Genomic DNA, 20,157 nt, shown 5'->3' with positions numbered 1-20,157 from the left:
TGCGACACACTCTTTGCCTTCACTCACCTTGAAGAGCCAGAAGCAGACGCCGAAGAAGCAGAGGTTTTTCGGCGCCTACGCGCGCGGCTGGGAGAGACAGAGACGCCGAGTTTCTTTTTGGGGGACTTGGATCGGCGCCAGGGGTCCTTCCATTCATCCGCTCTCTTCGACTGAGTGGTGGTAATTGTGGTTGCCTCCTTCTCCTTCTTTGGTGGCTCAGGCTGACGGCTGGAAAACAGAGAAGTTAAGTAGCTGGGACTTTTTTTTATATAGTAAGGCTAATAGAAGCACAGGGCCAGGAAAAGATCTCAGAAATTCATCCTTCGTATCAGTACTAGCTCTCAACCTCCACTGCAGGATATTCAGCATCCTTTTGGGGTGATGAAGTATTAGAACAGCTATCATTTTATAAATCAGAGACTGCAAACCCGTCAAAGCAGCCAGCACCTGCAAGTTCTGTGAACTAATTTGTCGCACTGACCGAGCAGTGACCTGCCAGCTGATTTCAGCTTTGCCTTTTGGCCTCCAAGGAGCGGACACAAGCACATGTAAGAGGGAAGGGAATGGGAAACCTAGTTCTTCCTACACCTATACCAAGTAGCTAGAGCTGGAGCAACCCAAACCTGGTAGGCAGCCCCGCCCCCAGTGCAATGAAAATACCGAAGAGAGCTAGACTAAGGACAGACATCGAGCGTGCATCTGAAAGGTCGTGTCGATACAGAAAAGTGCTGGAAACAACCATCAGGTGCTAAGAGAAGAGGTTCAGCATGAATTACTCTCCTACACTTTCCTTATCAGAACATCACGTGGGACTGTGTCACAAGCCTTACCACAGCCAAGACGCATTGATCTGTTTTTACCCTTACGAAGGGGACGGTTACCTCATCAGCTGAGCATAAAGCAGTTCATAACGACTGGTTTATCACTGTATTATTCTCTAGGTGCTTATAAACACCAACGAACATGTGCTCTCCTGTTGCTGATAACCATGAAGACGTGACGAGTCAGGCTAGATACCCTCCATCTTCGCCCTTCCCTTTTAAGGGCTCTACTTGCATTTCCCCTTTTTCTTTGGTTCTCCGGGCTTCCCTTCTCCTCTACAACCCTCTGAAAATAATTCAGGGCTAACTTTTCAGCATCTGCACCAGATAGTTCCTTAAGTACTGCAGGATGAGACTCTTCAGGCCTAGACTTTATTACTTCTCTTATCTATGGGTGATTTAACTTGGGATTTTTCCTCACCCTGACTCTAACCTGCATGTGACTGTTCAATTACCTGCTCATAACCCTCTCCCTCGCGTTTTAGGCAAAGTTTGTGCTTGCTTAAAGTACGAAGTCTGTTGCACTCATCAAACTGCCAGTACAGTGATGTGTCTATTCCTTTCCTCAAAATAACGAACCCTCTCACTCTGAGAATTTGGGGGAGGAAAGGCACCTTCTGTTGCTGGGTTCAGCCAGTACCACCCCATTAGTCACACGACTGAAGCAACCACTCCTCACGCAACTTCCTCTACCTTTTGAGGTAAAAAAGACACCTCCAAGTTTTCTAATAATTCTATGGACTGCGTTTCTTGCCACAACACTTTTTCAACAGACAACAGGATAATTAAAGCTCTTCGTTAGCAGCCTGTTCTGCCCTTTGAAGGCTTCACTAGTCACTAAGAAGTCTCATCTCCTCCTTGCTTGGCAGTATTAAAACAGCCTCAACACAGTTAAAACTCCTACGGCCTCTCACTTCTTCCCCGACTCCAGAACTTGTATATCCTGACTTTGAAGTCCAGTGCAGTATCCTACTCTTTCCCTATCTTTGCTGATGTAACTACAGCAATTTTACAATTTGTCCCACATCTATCTCAGTCTATACAGAATTTTATGGGAGGAGAAACTCTTTCCTTCACGTTCACCTCTCCCACAAATCTCATTCCAGCTTCAGAAGAGGACGCTTACGTATTAGCACACAAAATTGCTGACTGCCTAGTAAGAGACTCCCAAGCAGGGTTATGGCTCAGCATTATTCACCAGCATCTTCATTTAGCATCATCACCCTTTCCAGTGCTGCTCTAACATACGCTGTTTAACACAGCACGTGTTACCTGCAGTGGGTTGGTCTAGTTTTCCATATCACAGCCACAACTGTATCTGAGTATCTAATCATGGAGGAAGACCATGACTCTGAATATGGGGTTGAGATAGACTGGACCTATTATTTATACTCTGGTAACACTAAATAGTCGTAGCCAGGGTCAAGCTCTTCTTCCAGCAAATACAGTACAAACTCATTTTGAAGCCATCTTGACCTCTGGACTATCTTCGAAGCAACCAAGTGCAAAGCAGGAAGAAAAAGAAGGTTGGGAACAGCCTACAGACCTTGCATCGAGCAACAGGCTAAACAGCAGCAGAAAGGAGGAGAACATCACGTGAGGATGCTCGGGAATAACGCTAGACTGCATCCCGCTCTGATGTCCCTTCCCGAGGGACTGCAGTCTGCATGCTTTGGGAGATGCAGGGGGAATATTCTGCTGGCACAGGAGAGCGCAGGGGCAGTATCCATCTCAAGACCTGGATAAAGCCTGCCGAGCAGCTTTTCCCTGCAGTGTCCAAGGTGACAAACGTGAAAGCCGACAACTAATGAACGACCTTGCCCCTCTCCAGGCTCAAGCCTCTCCTGCAACAGTTTTCAGAAAGAAAAGTCTCCTACAGAATTTATTCTCTGCCTCTCTCCCTCTCTCACAAAAAACCAACTCGCCCACATTCATGTCCAGCAGCACAACCCAGGAGCTGGACCTCAGCTCCGACCCCACGTGGGAACAACTTACGCTGAACTCCACAACTTGGGTGCGAGCTTGGAGCAAAGATGACTACGAAAGCAAATCTCATTACTTGCACCTATTACCTGGTTTGATGCAATTCTCTCCCGATGAAGTCACTTTCTGGAGGAAAGGTTTTTTCCCCAGGAAAACCACAACAGAAAGCCTCATTTCTGGATATGCTTTGGCTTTTTGACTCAGCAGTAAATATGTTACCATACTATAGCCAAGAAAGAAAGATGATGCTCCTGTTAGGACATTTTCAAAGTCTTTCCTCCAGAGTTACCTGCGTGCCCAACATGTAGCATCACCAAATAAACTTGTTCAACTTAATAGGAGGGACTGGTATCTGATGCCGCTTGGCTCGTCTCTTCCAGTGGAATTCAGGAGTCAGAATTGAAAGTAAGCCGGAGCGAGTGCCAAGATCCTCACCATCCGCCTTAGACTAACATCTCAATTACAGCCCGTACGAGTTTCACCGAAGAGACTATTAGAGGCGAGCAGCCCACAAAACAGTCGGCGTTTCAATCGAATTTACTCCCACGTACTGATAGCGCGCAGTTGCTGGGATGAAAGAGGAAGAAGCCGTACGGCTCGCAGAGGAAAGCCTGCTGAGAAGAGGCAGCAGGCAGCCGGCCTGTGGCTCCCAGCCCAGATCAGGCAGGAAGGCTGCCCAGAGCGACGCCGAATACGATAGCCGCTCCCGGTGCTGCGCTGCTGGGTGGGTGAGCGATGTACTTGACCCTGAGAAAGGGGGAGGCTTTCTCCTCACTTTCACTCTTACAGCTGGGTAATTTTCACTTCCCGTCTGGTGCTGGATCTGGCGCTTGTTGGAGCTCTCCATGTGCCAACTCAACTCCTTAAATCAACAGGGGGGAAGAAAAAAAAAAAAAAAAAAAAGTAGTTTGCTGCTGGGTCAGCAAGTCCAACCAGCCCATGGCGGGGTTTGAATGACTGCAGGAGCTGACCCACGGCGAACAGAGGAGGGAAGGAGAGGAAAAGGCTGGCTGCTTCGGGGTGCTGCGCCATGAGAGCAGCTCGCGGCACTTTGTGTGAGTTCATCCTCAGCCCAGCACAACTACCCAGTCCACGCCGCAGGCAAACCTAACGCGCTTCGGCACGGAGAGCGGCTGGCAAGAGAGTCATACGCTACCAAAGCACACGCGTGAATCCCGGCCGTCTTTTTCCCCCAAATTCCGATTTTTAGGAAACATTTCAAATCTTTGAGAATTAAACTCCCTAATTAGGTAAGCCTAAGCCACAAGGTTTAAAAAATAAATAAATTACAGAGGGAGTAAAAGAGACTGACAAGAAGGACTGATCAAAAGCAGCTTAATCTCTTTCCAGAGTCTCGAGGAGCAGCATCCTGCATCACCAGGGCACGAGCAAGGTCTGCAGAGCTTCGCTATTTCCGAAGCCCATTTTAACCTTAAAATAACTAAATGCTTTATTTTCCAGAACGAACACGCTAATGCATATTTGGCTGGAATTTAATTACAGCAATCAAGCGGAGAACTGAAGCTGAACGTGGCTTTGGCAATGAGAGGAGGAACAAAAGCAGATCCAGCTGGCAACGCAAACCGCAGCGTAGGTCAGCCAGCTCCCGACCGCACGCGCTCCGGCTCCCAAATAAACCCCATTTGAAGCACGTCACCGAATTCGACGAGAATTTGGAGGGGGGGGAAAAAGCGGAGGCACGGCTCAAGTTTTCCTCCTCACGTATTATGCAAATGATGCCGAAGCATTCCTGATCTTAGAGGGAAAAATAAGCTTCCTGGAGAAAGCGCTTCCTTCCTTCCCCCTCCCCGTGGGGCTCGGCTCCCACAGGTAACGCAAACCTTATCACCCACGGTCACCAGTGACGTCAGCCTGGCTCCAGGGCTACTGTTTTGGCCGGCAGTTACAGCTCAATTTTCTGAAAGAGGAAAGTCCACCGATGATTTAAGAGTCTTTCTGTTTCTTGCAGGAAAGCAAGCATTGCGTCAGCAGCCCCGGCGTGAGTTTTCCTTCGGTGTCAGTGGAATTTTCCAGAGGAAGCGGACTCGAGGAAGGACTGGAGCCATGCGCCAAAGCAGTTGTGAAGGGACCTGCAATCGCTGCAAAACAAACTCCAGCAGCGTGCATGCAAAACAAACTCCAGCAGCGTGCATGCACACTGGAAGATTTTTCCCATCTCGGCACAATAAAGTCACTCGTGCGGCTGGAGAGGGATGACAGCTCCTGAGAGCCACCTATGTACAGCTACGACGGGAAATGCTGAACCTTGGAACCGGTGCTAATTGATCTTGGTGAAATATTAGCAAAGGATATGCTTTTCTCAAGATGTTTCGATCTAAGGCAGAGTTATCAGTCCCTTAAGAAAAAAAAAAAAAAAAAAAAAAAAGAGATTTCTTCAAAGCCTGATGGGGAGAGGCTTTGAAATTAAAAAGTGGAGATACGATCTGAACGTACAGTATGAAATCATCACAGCAGGTAGATAAACATATCTGAGATGTGATCTACCCTAAGGGTTGAGCATTTGATGCCTTGAGAGCCTCCTCCTGAGAGGGACCTGCGTGCAGCAATTCTGCCCCGGTCTTTGCAATGTTTTAATAAAATCCAGTGTGGGAGATCTCTCCAGTAATTCCAACTCTGAAATGTCAAAGAAAAACACATTCCTTGAGATCCACATCTGAGTCACTCGATGCCCTTCATCTTGATTTACGGTTACGAAACCCTTCTCCTTTTACTGTGGAAGCGGAGGCAGAACCTCAAGAACCATGAAGACTAACGAAAACTCCAGTCAACAGAAATGCTTTGCGGAGAACTTTGAAAAGTTTTGCTGATTTGGTTTGCGGAGAGATTTTATTATCGCTAACTTCCCAAATGAACTGGGAGCAGAAATGAAAGCGAAGCCGTCTAACCAGGTTCCATCGCTCTGTCTGGAAGCCACACCACAAAAAATGGGGATGTAAACAAGTTATTATAATGTTTATCACCGTGGTGTTCCCATACAGGGCACTCGACTGCGAGTCCAAAGAATCGCATAGCAGCGCGGGGCATGTTCTGTACGTGGGGAGAAGGAAAAATCCTCTTCTAGGCGACGCTGCACCATGTAGCGTTGCAGGCAGAGCCGCTGTGTGCGGGAGGAACAGAAGTCCAGCTCAAGGCTCGCTTCAGCCTGGGAAACCCAACAGCCTGGGGTCATTTGCTGCTCTTAACTCACTGCGCTCCGAGAAACCACCCACGGAAGGTGCGGACACCTGGAGAGCCAACCTGTGCCTCCTGACAGAGGCTGCTTTTCCTCCTCAGTAACTTTTCATGGCTGTTAAGACTAATTCAGAGCACGCCAGGGTCTTACCGATGCCTGACTCGAAACAGAGAAGAGCACACAGTTGTCTATCCTGCCTGCTCTTCCTCCTGCGGCCGGACAAACGGGGACAAACAAAGGATTTCTTTTAAGAAACAGCTGACATTTCCACAGGGAAAACTAAGAGAAGACAAAATCCACCAGCCTACCGCCCCATCTTTATACAACAGGATGAGATGCTAATTACTGAGCCCACCAAAACAGCCAGCTCTGAGCAACAGCTGCTTTCGTATAAAGCTCCTACACTCAAAAAACAGGGAGCAGATCCAGCTGGCAGCATGGGGAGACCACCAGAAGCTGTTGGGAAAGATGACGAAGACCCAGGGACACTCAGAATTACAGATTCTTCCAAAAAACGAGTTCAGGCGGTTTGCGATCTCACACACACACACAAAATCATGAATCACTCCATTTGCATTCCCTTACTTTTGCCACTCCTTTATCTAATCAACCTCATTCCAACACTTTCTAACTTGTAAGCCCTGGGTAACCTGCATTCATTGATTTTAGACTCCAGGTTATCCTGTTCATTAACGTGCTCACCCCGGAGATTAACAACGACCTATGACAAAGGCAACTTGAACTAGCCTGAGAAAATAACGCGAGGGTGAGCTCTGCCAAGAGAACGTGTAACCTTTTGTCCCAGGATCTGCAGCATTATATAGCGTCTCACAATTGAAGGCTACTGCCACCTCAACAGGAGCTGGAAAGAAGCACAGCACTCCTTGCTGGAAGGGTTTTACGAAGGATTTATGATTTGCTACAGAACAGCTGCCCTTTCTGACATTGCTTTAAATTTTACAGCGTCCCTACTTGCAGGTGTTATTTTTATTTTTTTAATGGCTGCGTTAAGTGCACTCCATCAATAATCTCTAGCCCAGCTGAAGAAAACTTCCTTCCAAAAAAAAACTGTTGTGTGTGCGATAATCACAGGATGGTTCACCAGGACACTGCTCCTTCCTGGCAGCTTCGGAGCTGCTGTCACCTCCCGTCCGGACCCTGGAACACCTCCGAGGACAACAGCCGCCTCCTCCTCACCCTACTTGGCACCGGTGTTCCACAGAATTTGGGGTCTGTATTGTGGGCCCCGACCAAACTTGTCTGCATAGAAATAGCTTTTAGGTCAGACTTCAGGACAAACTTCCTCAAAAACTGGAGATGACAAATTTCTCAGCTGGAAGTTCATTTTGCCACGCTGCTTCTCACCAGGGCCCACAGCATCCCCTGCAGAGGAAACCCAGGTGGAAAAGAAACCAATGCCCACCTCACAGACTTTCAGCACGGGATCGCTGCTGCTTCTTCCTCCTCCTCGCTTGGTTGGCAACCACCTAGTGCTACCCCAGCCAACAAGGCAACGACACCGAGGCTGCTGCCCTCGCCACTGGGTCCAATTCCTCAATTTCCCTCAGTGCTTTAGGAAATACAACCGCTAGCAGGTCCCACGACACTAACTGCGTTGCTTAACGTGCTCCTGAAACAATCAGATTCGCTCGGATGACGGCGGGATAAAGACCTACGCAACAATAGAAGGATTAAAGCAAATTATTATTTCTGTACACAGGGCCTTCACTCGCAGCTGAAGACCAGCAGCCCAGGTAAGAACATCTTGCACTACTCTAAATCTCTTCAAATAAAGTATTTCATGCAACTTCTTTATCCCTGGAATGATTTGCATAACAGCGAGCTACACTGGCAAGATAGAGATGTAAAGCAGAAATTTTGCACTCAGCAAAATCAGTCACAGCCTGGGGCATCAGAACTCGTTCTGGAGATAGGGAGCACAAGGACAGACAGCCAAGTTATCCCTCTAATTGATCATAAAGTGTCCTGGCTTGTTTAAGTGTTCGAAGCCTGAGGAGAGAGGAGGAGGAGGGGGAGGAACAATTTTACTAGCATTGCAATCTCAGATTAGAAACTTCTTGGAGTGCTCATCTTAAGCTTGGAGGGGAAGGAAAAAAAAAAAAAAAAAGCATAAAGCAATTGCACACTCCTTCCAAAGAAGTCCAATCCACATGTGACAATCCTACTTGAAGCCCAAACGCTGCAGTCTCTTCTTTTAAAAGGTTCAAGGAGAAACATTTGCCACTGAGTCCATTAGGGTTTACAATCTTTGTTGTTAAATTCTAACCCTCCTCATCTGTAGCAAGCAGTGATGCCAGGAAGTCCTCTGGCTTCTCTGTGTTAGTAGCCTTAACTGCTCTGCTGTTGTTTAGAGATCAGATTAAACCTTCCTGCTTTCAATATAGTGGAAAGGGTATTTGTTTTCAGGTTCCTGGCTATTTGCTTTTCGAGTTTTCTTTCATCCCTTTCAAGTCGACGTTCTGTACGTCACAGTCTGTTCCTTCCTCCAGCCTCTACTTGAGGGAACTCACACGCTGATGGACAGACCGGCATCTACCTGTAATTACAGACACCCTCGGCTCTGCCTTTGGCAAAGCTCCCTGCTGGTTGCACAACCCCTGTGGAGCAGTTTTCCAATCTCCCCAGCTCATTAGGAAGGGAAGAGCAGGGCCGCGTGGGCTCCAGCTGGAAGCGGCGCTGCCTTTGGTGCAGGAATGTTAACGGGCAGCTGCCTGCAGCCCGGCGCACGCCAGCCCCCATCGCCGCATGACGCCTGGAAAGGCCGGACTTGCCAAAAGCTGGCATCTAGTGATTAGGGAAAGCCCAGAGTCTATAAATAGACCTGCAGGTGAGCGCTACGCCACTATCGTGCATCCTGCTGCCCAGGAAGCGCGAAACAATCACAAGCATTTTACACATTAAACAAACTCGGGAGTGGTTTAATCCCAAGGTGCCAAACCTGACCCTCTGCAGCACGGCAGGAAGGTATTTGGAGAAAAGGTGAGACAGCTTGAACTGCAGCACTGCCACGAGGAAGTTCGGAGCCTGGCAAGGGACAAACCGGCACTGCCCACAGCCAAGTCACACCGGTAAGCGTGACGGAGGCTTCTGGGGAATGCAGTGCAGGGAAACACAAACTGCTGGATGAGGGATGTCTTCTCCAAGGGAAAAGGAGTTGAATTATGCTTTCACTTGGTTAAAAAGCTTTTTCAAAACTTATTTCTGCAGGTTTATTTTCTCTGCAAACATTCATACACCTGTAAATGCTGTAGTAAGAGCGTTCGTGTTGACATGGGTTTCAACAGCGGGAACTAAAGTCCTGTTAAGAGTACTTGGAGAGCTGCCTTCAACAACATCGGGCTTTTGGGGTTTACTGGTTAAGTGCTCCCATTAATTCCACTCTCCTCTAAGAGGAGATACTGTGTGTAGGTCCTGAACTACAATTTTTTTTTTTTTTTTTTGAGATTTTAAAGCTTTCCGCTCGGTACTAGCTCCCTATCCCACACAAAAATTACAAACACTCCTTGCTACCAGCTTTTAAAGCCCGGCACAAATGAAACCAAGAGCAAGCCCTGCTTGCTGTCTTTCTCTCCCAGCTCTCTGCCTGGCCCTACAGTCATCTGCGCTTGCATTACAGGACAAGGCAGAGGACACTTCCAACAGCAGATCCTCTACGATCCAATTCTAGAAAGAATTGCAGACTTAAAACAAAAAAAGCAAAGAGGCGTATCAAGGACTATTGCTAATTTACCAAGACTTGCCTTAAGAAGCCTGTTTTATAGATCCAAGAGGCATCCACAGCTCCCCTAAGCGGTGCTTTTGTCAGAGAACGGGCAGGAGGGAAGCAGGGAACCTGTATCCACAAAGCATATAACGTCTCGGACGCTGTAAATCCCATCTCTCGGCTCACACAGATGGGTACGCGGAGCGAGATGGATCTAAGACTGGCAAACACGGCCATCGCTCCTACCCAGCAAACCTTGGGCAGCACTAACAGCGAAAGCTCTCCACAAAGCCCTGCCCCATAACCCAACACGAGGGCCAAGGGAAGAAGCAACCAGCAGCCTCAGCCTTGCGTGCAGCGAACCTGGTCATGGTGACTGTTAATGACTAACAACCTGAGCTGCCAATCAGCTGATGTCACTTTCATCATCGTCATCGTCATCATCATCACACAGTTCTGGAAAGCAAGATCTCTTCCATCACTAACCCAACAGGAGCGCAAACCCACAGCAAATGTGGTAATTAAGGTGCACAAATTATGGTTGCAAGTGAAGATTGTAATTAAACGTAGCATAGAATTAAACGTATTCCTATAACCACTCTGACATTGCTACTGCATCAAAGCGCTCACGAGACACCTTCAAACTGTTCTGAAACTGCGACTTCCTCTTGGAAAAAAGGGTGATGATCAAAAATCAGCTTTCCTTCTAGTAATGCAAACAAAAACTCTGGGTCAGATTCAAGACTAAACCCTGCTCCCACCTGAAACCACACAATTCCACGCGGCACCTCGTTCCAGGCCTTCTTAGCCTTGTTTTTTGTTTAAACACACTCTTCCTCACACTCACGATGTTTCACGCCTTCCTCTAGCGCTCGAGAAACACCACAGACATCAGGCAGGAGGAGCTCCAATATGTCTTGGGAAACAGCTTCCCTGCAGCCCTCTTTGCCCCAACAAGCACATACGCACGCCCGTGTGTCCACATGTTCCTCGACACGCTGTCGGACACTCCATCTGCCGTTAGTTTCCAAGACACTGACACTGCTAATCAGCTTTCCTGGAGATGTCCTTTAGCAGGAAATTTGATACTTGTCTCCGATTCTGAACTGAAAGACGTCGTGACATTAGAAATTCCCAGAAGACAAGTCCTATATTCAGCTGTGATATTTATACAGTGCTTTACAAATATGCCTAATACACAGTACGCTGGTAAGCCACAGTACTTAAATAATTGACAGAGAAACAAAACAGATTTCACTTTTGAAATTCCTAGACTTTTAGTCTGTCTGGTTCAATTTTCTCTTTCACACAGGTCAGAAGCAGGATTTCCAGAAAAAAAAAAAAAAAAAATGGGCAGGGGCAAAAAGCCTGACCCCACACTGCAATTCCACCGTAACAGCTAGCAGAGACTCATTTCAAGGTATACAATGCCTTTACCTTTTCTAGCCTCTTTTAGGAGTTTTACTTAATAAATCTGCAGATTCTTTAGCTATCCACAAACTCCCAAACCAGCCCTGGTTCTTGTCAAGGCCTCAAAGGGAATCGCCACCATCTGCGGGACTCTTAGCACTGGGGACTCAGCCAACCACCCAAGATGTACGGGGACGAGCCGAACGTCCACACCTACAGGACAGACGCTCTCCTCCTTTCAGAGTCAGGTTATGCACACTCGGTTCTTACCGATGTTTTAGCTCCACTTAGTGGCCACCAAGGCTCATTTAAAGCATTGCCTTCCTCTTGAAACTACCGCTGTACTCAAGACTCGCAGACAACAGGCATCTTCTCCACTGCGATCAGCGTGAGCCTGGTTCGTGACCCACAGCTAAAACAACGTCAACTCAAGTATCAGGTCTGAATTCCAGCAGACACTTACCTTGGTAGCAGCGGGGACCGGGGCTTTGGTTTTTCTTTCTCCTTTTCACGTTCCCTGTCCCTGTCCCGGTCTCGGTCCCTGTCCCGGTCCCTGTGCTGCCTGTCTTTTTCATCTCTCTTCACTCGCTCTCTCTCACGTTCCCACTCTTCTTTCCGCCGCTGGCGCTCCTTGTCCCGCTCCCGTTCCCTTTCCCGTTCTCGCTCCCGCTGGCGCCGCTCTCGCTCCCGCTCTCGCTCCCTCTCGCGTTCCCTTTCTCGTTGTCTGTTCTCTCTTTCCCTTTCCCGTTCTCGCTCTCTTTCCTTTGAAAAGAAAAGAGAAATCATTGTGACGCTGTGGTAACACCTCCTAACAAAGTGGGCAGCAAGGTTTCAAAGTCTTGGACTGCAAGCAATCACATACGCCCTCCCATGTTAGAGCCAAGTATTGAGATAAATAATCTGAAGCTTGCTGGCCACCACTGTTTGCTGAGCAGGCAGAAAGTGGAGAGGAACAAAACACCACATCATATTCATCACAGTTGTTATTTTCAAAGGCAACAGTCAAAGATTAATTTGGCTTAGTATGCTTATTAAATAAATGTATTGATGTTTACAAGTATGTACTGTCATTGCTAATCATGTTTGTAACACGCTGATTAACTTTACAAGCAAGCACCACGAAAATCCTTGATGATGCATCATGGGCAACAGTAGTGAGGACAGGCTCCTGTTTGTGCACTGCTTCTGTAGAACACCAAGGTCTTACAGCACAAGGAAAGCCACTTTTTAAAGGACGTGACGAATACCAGTGAAAAGCTCCCCACTGAGCAGGATTTATTATTTTTGCCACTACTCTCGAGGCACAGCAGTTTGCATGAGGGCAAAAGGATGCGGAGGGAAGGGTTCATAGCCTTATTTTCATTGAGCTCTACACCTTACAGCAGCGCAACGCCAACCAACTGCATATGGGATTTGAGCAACTGGCTGGGTGCTTTCCTTGGCTGATTCAAAGCAACTAATGTGCAACGCCACCAGTGGTGGACAGTCGTGCCGGAGCCTCTGTCTGTACATAAAGCACGCCTGTCCAAATCTAATCCTTTCCATCTGTCCCAATAACTAACAAGCAAACCGTTCCTCAGTCAGGTTATTTCCTGGAAACTCCCTCCCTCTCTGACATTTCCAAGAATGGCTGCAGACGTGGCCATAAGCGCCGCACGGCTGCCTGGTACGCAGAGGAGCAGCCGGTGCACATGAAGTGGAACCATCTTCCCATCTCAGACACGCTTTTGCCTTCATCACGCCGGAACAGAATATCCTCCCATCCCTGCACCTAGAGCGTGTTCTGTGCCGTAATTAAGTCAAGATTTAACTCTGCGTAAGATTAAGCATCTTGAACATATGTGAAAAGTCCCCTTTCGACCACTGCACTGGAAACGTGACAAGCACCAGAAGTACCTGGAAGAAAGTTGAAAGGAAAAGCACGGAAAGGGGTATTACCTTACTTACTCTGTAGTTACGGTATGGATCTGGGTCTGTATACTGAACCCTGAAATTCTCATACTGCCCACCACGCCAGAACCGTTCTATTTCATAGTCATAATAGGGATCTGTATAGGGATCAAGCCTACAATGAAAAACAGGGAAGGTTAGAAAGGGAAATATCACCTTGTCACCATACAGAAACACTACGTATTCTAGGTCAGGTCTTAGTCACTGTGCGCTGACAAGAAAAAACATGTTCAACGGAGTATGACCGTACAAAGTGGTTCATTTTCTGCGTATCCCAAACAGAAACAGTCTTTTTTTAAGTGAAGCTTATCAGAGAAAAGCACAAACCTTTCTTGATAAACACAAAAAGAGAAACACTACGAACCAAATTCAGCCTTCAAATCAATGCGGTAAAAAAGCAGAAACACCAATTGCTTTTTATAGCCACTTCAGATGTATGCAAATGCAACAGAACATGTTTTGCCTCATTGATTTAGAGCTGCGTTTTCTGTCCATGCACACACAGCTAATCTCGAGCACCCTCACATCAGAAGTGGAACAGATCACGATCTCCTACTCCCCTGCCACCGGAGGTGACGGGTGCATCCCAGTGCCACCAGCAAGGGACACGAGCTCTCGCTGAGCTTTCCACTGGGAGAAGCTAAGCTTCGGGGGGCAGGCCAGCAACGCTCTGCCCCTACGCCTGGAATTACTCCATGCAACGAAGGTAACCACATCTGCGACTGATATTCTCCAGTGGAAAACAGGTGCCGGCCCTCCAGCACAACAAATGAACTGGCGAGCACGTGGCACACCCTGCTCGACCACAAAACTGTAATTATTTTGGGGGAGGAAAAGGATCTAAACCCCACCCGCCTTAAATCTGCCAGGTTTCCTCCATCTGATGATTTCTATTAACATTATTCGGTGTTTTTAATTCACATACTCAACACTATCCGATCCCTGCCAGCCACCTGGAGTGAAAATATCAGATCCATTGTAAAGATGGGGAGGTGGGTACAGGAAACAGGAAACTTCCAGGGCCACAGAGGAGCCAGTGGCAGAACTAAGATTATAAAGCAAGTGCTCCCAACTTCCAGATTATCCGTAATGAGACTCTGACTTGTAAGTAAGAGGAATAAAGGGCCCACTTTTGCAGTTTAAAAAGTGCCAAATAATCTAAACCAGGCTAAGACACAAGTGCTGCCCTGCAAGTCAAGCAGCTACCTGTATTTCTTTCAGTGCTTTTAAATGGTTTAAGATTTCTATTTTTGTCCGAAACAATAAGCCAAGGGAAAGAGTACCAGGGAATCCTGAATATGGATGCTTAATTCAGCAACAAACTCCTGATGCCAACCAGACAACGGTCTGGATTCGGTGACATCAGGTGTTCAAAGAGACACAAAAAAATCTCAAGCTACCCCAAAAAGGAAACTCTACTTTTTAACCCAGCCTCGAGTCCAAATCTCCCCATTCCCTTCCTGTAACATTTGTGGACTTTTTATTCGTTTAAACAAGCATCACTGCTGTGCATTTAGATAATTCAATGCTTAAATCCTTAGGCAAATAATTGGTATCACCCAAAACATTCAAATACATCCATTCAGTTAATAAACCGCCCACCACAGCTGATGGGACAGCGGTCTGTGGCCTAGGAAGTTTTAAGAAATACAACGGAGAAAGGAAAGGGAGTATTTTCTTACAGTTGCAACAGTACTGGAATCAAAGACCTGCTTACCCATAGTTAATGTTTTCTTTGATGTCCACCTCCCTATAGTTTTTCAAAAAAGAAAAAGGGATTCATGAACTATTTAGACATCTTCATATGTCACAAGACAGTCCTGAAAGCATTTACTAACATCCCAGCTGCACCACCAGTGGTTAGTTTGCTGCAAGGTGTCAATCTGTGCAATAAGTGTGTGCGCGTGTGAGAAAAAACATCATGTTCTAGAGTTTATAGCAGCAGCAACTTCTTAACTTTTGCCTTTACACACAATGAAGATATTTTAATGCCATGGTCTGGTTATACATAAAGGTGCTTGAATTTTCAGGAATTCCATTTGTTTGATTACTTCTGTTTAACACTGGCTCCATGCAATATTTTTTTTTTTTACTATATTGAAAAGCAGAAAGTCCCATACCTAACACAACAATTCTTACATCTGTGAGGCAGTGGCATAAAACAACTAGAACGCTGATGCTAGTTTTTGTATACAGTCATAAAATAAAGATACTATATGGTCAACCCACAGAACACTGGTGATAACATGCCTAGGTGCAACTGGAAGCCTTCTCAGAGGAAGAGAAGACCAAGATAGAGACCGATTTCTACACAGGAAAAAATTAATATGGGGCAACTGTTTTGTTAACAGTCTGCAGAACTGAGTAGATAGCTTCTTTTTAAGACAGGGAAAAGAACTGCACTCCAGAGCAAATCAAAGACTACTGAACAAAAGCTTAATCTGCTCCTTTTCAGACTTTTTTCTGGCAGTTCATTCATGCTAAAATAGACAGAACCAAGACTTGCAAACACCTTCTCTGTGAGTCAGTAGAAATAATCCATCATCTGTGCATGTAGGAAGAACAGAGGATGCGTAAGCGAGAGAGAAACAAACATTCACCTGTATTCCTGCAGAATACAAGCGCCTCTCTCAATTATTGGTTTTCCATTCCATTTCTGGGCTCAAGAACTACTAAGCAAGTCTCTCAGAGCTGACTTATTCATCCCTGCACCTTCTTCTGCCTGCTCTCAATCGTGACAGGAGTGTGTCTGAGGTCTCCAACATTTTATGTTTTATCTCCTTAAAAAACCAATCACCTAAACACTTCAGCTTAGGGTGTTTGTTTTGGCCCAGGCCATGCCCTGACAGCTAACAGATTTGCTTTCTGACGAGTGTCTTACTAAATAGTTTATCTGGGACTGGTCAAGATGTTTGTTAAGACTAGCTGCTGTGCCAATGACCTTGCAAATAAACACTCAGCTGGTCGCGACAGTAGAACTGCTGCCCTGAAGCTCTTGCATGTTGAGTGTAACGCAACTCAGCAGCCCCAGCTTTAGCATTTTAAAACTCTCATGGGTGGGAATAAGAAAAACAAGAGGAAAAAATGGTTGGAAGAATGCACGGGTGTGAGGTAGGCAATGCACAACTAGATGGTGTCCTCGAGGGACCAGTATGCCAACTACATTGAAGGCAAAAAGGTTTAAAGATGACTGTAAATAAAAGTAGTGTTGAACTGGAGTGAGCGCAGGCGGCTCAAGTTTTTAACCGGTGTACATACTGCTTAATGGAAGTTGTTTCCATTTTCTCAGGTGAGCATTCCTCCAAATTGGAGGAACAAGTTAACTGAAGACTGTCATCCTGCACTGCATTTCCCACCCATCTATTCCACATAGCAAAACCAAGACTGCATCTTACGCTGGATCTCTGACATCTCTGGTGATGCGGTAATTCCAGTCACGGAAAAACTCGTTTTCTTTGTCAAATTCACGCTCGTCTTCTCCAATAGTCACAGTGAACCTCTTCTCCTCAAAGTCAGGCTCCTGTTCTTTTCTCATAGTTGCCTTTTTTAATACCTGCCATAACATAAAAATAAAAACATTGTAAAGACAGAGCATTTCTGAGGCACAGAGAAATTGCAGCGTTAAAAATCCTTCACTTGGGAGAAACCTGCTCTTCAACTAAAGCATCCTTCTTCTGCCCAAGTCTTATGAATGTGCAGGACACTGGACTTTTCTTGACATTGAAAGTGTAATTCACTATTCCATCAGCTCGGAACAGCAGCAGACAGGCAATGAAAATTTCATACATGCTGACCCCATTTTCTAAAATGATCAGACACATGGATCCTATAGGTGCTAGAGAACCAGGTATTAAAGTAAGGGAAACTGGATCAGCTTAAAAAGCTTTGCTTTGTGGTGGGCTTGACTTCTACACCCCTAACTGGTCAGCACCACAGACTCTCCCTAGCTCATGTTAATATAAAAAACCCAAACCTGGACACTAGCTCCTCTTGACTGTACAATAAAAGTGATACACAACAAGACGCAGTTAATAGGTTGAAAGGCAAAAGGAAGGCTCCTTAAAAAGAGCAAGACGCTACGTGCTCCAAAAAGAGCTCATCCTGCTCTCAATGAAACAGGCCAGCGGATTTTGGAGACGGTCAGCATACTTCCTGAGGATGCCATTTACCTCTTTAGCGTGGCGGAGTCCTCTCTCCCAGGCACTTTCTGTTGGAGGGTCTGGAGGGGGTGGAGGTAAGATCTCATCAACAACTGGCCCTCCCTGTTAGAAAGGTGAGAAGAGGAAGGAGACAGACACTTGACATTAGTTTTAAGTAGCAAACTCATGCTTTGTGAACAGTTACCCCGGAGTACCTCCAGATACTCCAGAGATGTATAAGCTGGGACACACATGGAAAATTATCCCCCTCTACTAGCAACTTCAAGACCACCTTTTAAAAAAAATCACATATCCAACAGAGGTATTGAATTTTGCTAAAGCACTAGCTCTAATAAAATCTTCACTTCTCCTAGAGCAGGAGACAAAAGCTATGTGCAGAAGCCATAAATTCACAGAAAAGATGTCCATACCCAAGGGTTGGCTGGCATCAGTGGGTGAGGGCCGATCGGAGGAGCACCATTTGGGGAGAAGGGCTCAGGCTTGGAGATCAAGGAGTAGTTTCCTTTGTCATTCACACCAGGGTGAATAAATCGACAGTTCATGCCCCAGGTACAGTGACCTGTGGAAATACAGTTCTGTTAGACCCCTGTATGCCTACAGCAAGCGTTTGTTCAGCCCCACAACCATTTAAAAACCATCAAGGAATAATGCTGTTTGACATGAGACACTTCTCTCTGACTTTGTTGAGATTTACCTGTTTTCATACACATGGAAAGACACTTGCCACCCCCCACCTTCCCTGGGAGGACAAATAGATCCAGTCACAGACGGATGAACGTACAAGAACCTTATTACGGTGGGGAGAAGGGAGGGATGGATGCATACACACCATTAAGCAAATGCAGTAATAAACCTATGAGCCCTTCAAGTCTTACTAATGACAAACACCTCAAGTTAGGAGCTTTACCTTTTACAGAAAACAACGAACGTAACCTGACAGCAAAGAAAGCATCACAGTACATTCAAAACAAACAGCTCCCTGGTGAGGCACAAAGCACATCAAAGCTCTTCTCTCCAGCTGACTCCGCAGGCTTGCCAGCACAAAGCAGGAAAGGAGACCGCTACGGAGGGCAGCAGATGAATCCGAAGCCGCTCATCAGCTTCAGGTACCACCCCCAAAGAGATGGTAACACTCAGGGGTCCCTAACAGGACACAGTGCTAATTCCCAACTCTATTTTAGCTTGCCTTAGAAACAAAAACTTTTTTTTTTTTTCTTCCGGCAATCCACTCAATGTCCGGCAACAGACATTTTGCAGATTTCCCAGCAGACACCTGCATCACAAACTCATCGCTGGTTCTGCGCTAGCTCAGGCATTAGCACGTTGACTTTAGAGGCAACAGAGCAGTTAACACTGCTGTGGCCCAAGGAGGAACCCCCGATCTCGGCTGGCAGGGCAACGTGACAGAAATTCACACTGCACCCGGGTCCCTGGAAATGCTCCTCAGCGGTCCCAGACTAACCACGAGCTGGTGTTCTCTCTCAGAGGTAACATTGGATGCTTTTGTACAGTCAAACATCACGAGAGCACGAATCCCTCTGCGCAGCAGCTCACGGAGCAACGCAGCCTTTTCTCAATGCCTGAGCACCGGGTGTAGGGGCTGCCAGACGCCTGTGCAAACACTTACTGTTCCTACTGAAGCGTCAAGGGGAATGATTACCCCGACAAGTAAGGGGCCCTGCTACATATGTCAAGGTGGCTATACATCAAGCAACTTCACTGGAAGGCTTTGCGAGCTAGTCGTTCATGCCACTGGACAGATGCAGCCACGCGAGCGCTCCTCAGACACAGCAAGGACAAAAATCTGAATGTCTTCAAGGTCCCACGTGAGCAGCGCTTCATCTCCCTGGTGGCAATAGTGGCAATAAAGCCTTTAAGTGGCAAGCAAGAGTGGATGTCAACCTTATCTGAACCCACGCCAAATCAAAGAAAAACAACTGTGGCAGGAGAACCTGCAGCCTGAACTTTGACTCAGGCAAATATTTCCATGCTGCACGGAGGCGTACGTCACGCTAAGGATTCAGGAACAAACAGCTCCCCTTGCCGAGGAACTTCCCGGTTCCACCATCACCACCAACGCGTTCGTGTCTCGGCACAGGCAGAAAATTCGATACCGGAAGACATTCAGGAAGCCAAGTACATGATATCTGATGATCACATCTCCGGAAACCCCCTAAGCAGTTCCCTACATTGCATACGCCACTGACGCAAGGAATAAAAGACTCCACCCTGTTCTCCACCCTTCTTTTAATTTCAGATTTTCATAAATTGTCTTAAGGGTGATCGTAAATAAAACCAAGTAAATGAGCAAACATTAAGTGAGATGAAGTTAGAGGAAGCTGAAGAGAGCTATAATCAATTTAAATAAGAAAACTTTTATAAAACCTACTCTTGACACTAAAAAAAATTGCAGGATAGTCTAAGATGGCTGTTGTGCAGTCGCACAAACTTTGGGGAATGTCCTAGTAAGAAGAATTTAAAAAAAAAAAAAAAAAAGAGAAATACAATTGGCTAGATCCAAAAGTTTCAAGTCTTAGGTCTCATTCACAGTAAGAAATACGTTTTATGATTTCCTACCCCCATTCCTTCCAGCTGAGAGTGACAAACCCAATCACATTTCAGAAATGTGGTATCTGATACAGTGTGGAGCAACCTTCTGGCTTGAGGAAAAAGCTTCTATTTACATGAGGATTATTTTTTTGTGGCCGATCGTTTCCTCAGCCCAGTGGAAGTACCGTCTGCCGGCACGTCTCACCCTGTCAGGTCCAACGTCACCCCTCGAGCACACCATCTCGCTGGGGTTTCTGGGTTGCTTGCGAAAACAGCTACAGGTGAGCTGCCAACACCTGACAGCACTGCGCAGGCAACGCAGGAACCTGATCAACAGATGCATCTGCAGGGGCTGCAGCAGCTCAG

The 20,157-nt window shown here is 46.6% G+C and overlaps 1 protein-coding gene across 3 annotated transcripts in view; it reads right to left on the bottom strand.

Moving 5' to 3' along the window:
* ZC3H18 (zinc finger CCCH-type containing 18) overlaps nucleotides 1-20,157 on the bottom strand; it is a 50,311-nt gene that overhangs the window by 16,370 nt on the left and 13,784 nt on the right. The window contains exons 4-9 of one of the 3 annotated variants that reach the window (XM_075715298.1): nucleotides 17,652-17,800; nucleotides 17,251-17,343; nucleotides 16,477-16,634; nucleotides 13,070-13,196; nucleotides 11,595-11,893; nucleotides 28-228 (exon numbers count right to left, since the gene is read on the bottom strand). In XM_075715298.1, the coding sequence (XP_075571413.1) occupies nucleotides 28-228; nucleotides 11,595-11,893; nucleotides 13,070-13,196; nucleotides 16,477-16,634; nucleotides 17,251-17,343; nucleotides 17,652-17,800 (1,027 nt within the window). The remainder of the gene's footprint in view (nucleotides 1-27; nucleotides 229-11,594; nucleotides 11,894-13,069; nucleotides 13,197-16,476; nucleotides 16,635-17,250; nucleotides 17,344-17,651; nucleotides 17,801-20,157) is intronic. The other 2 variants (XM_075715299.1, XM_075715300.1) reach the window with 2 other exon arrangements.

The sequence above is a fragment of the Pelecanus crispus genome, chromosome 8 (genome assembly GCF_030463565.1).
Source record: "Pelecanus crispus isolate bPelCri1 chromosome 8, bPelCri1.pri, whole genome shotgun sequence".
Classification (NCBI taxonomy): domain Eukaryota; kingdom Metazoa; phylum Chordata; class Aves; order Pelecaniformes; family Pelecanidae; genus Pelecanus; species Pelecanus crispus.
This window is presented reverse-complemented; position numbering and strand designations above follow the sequence as displayed.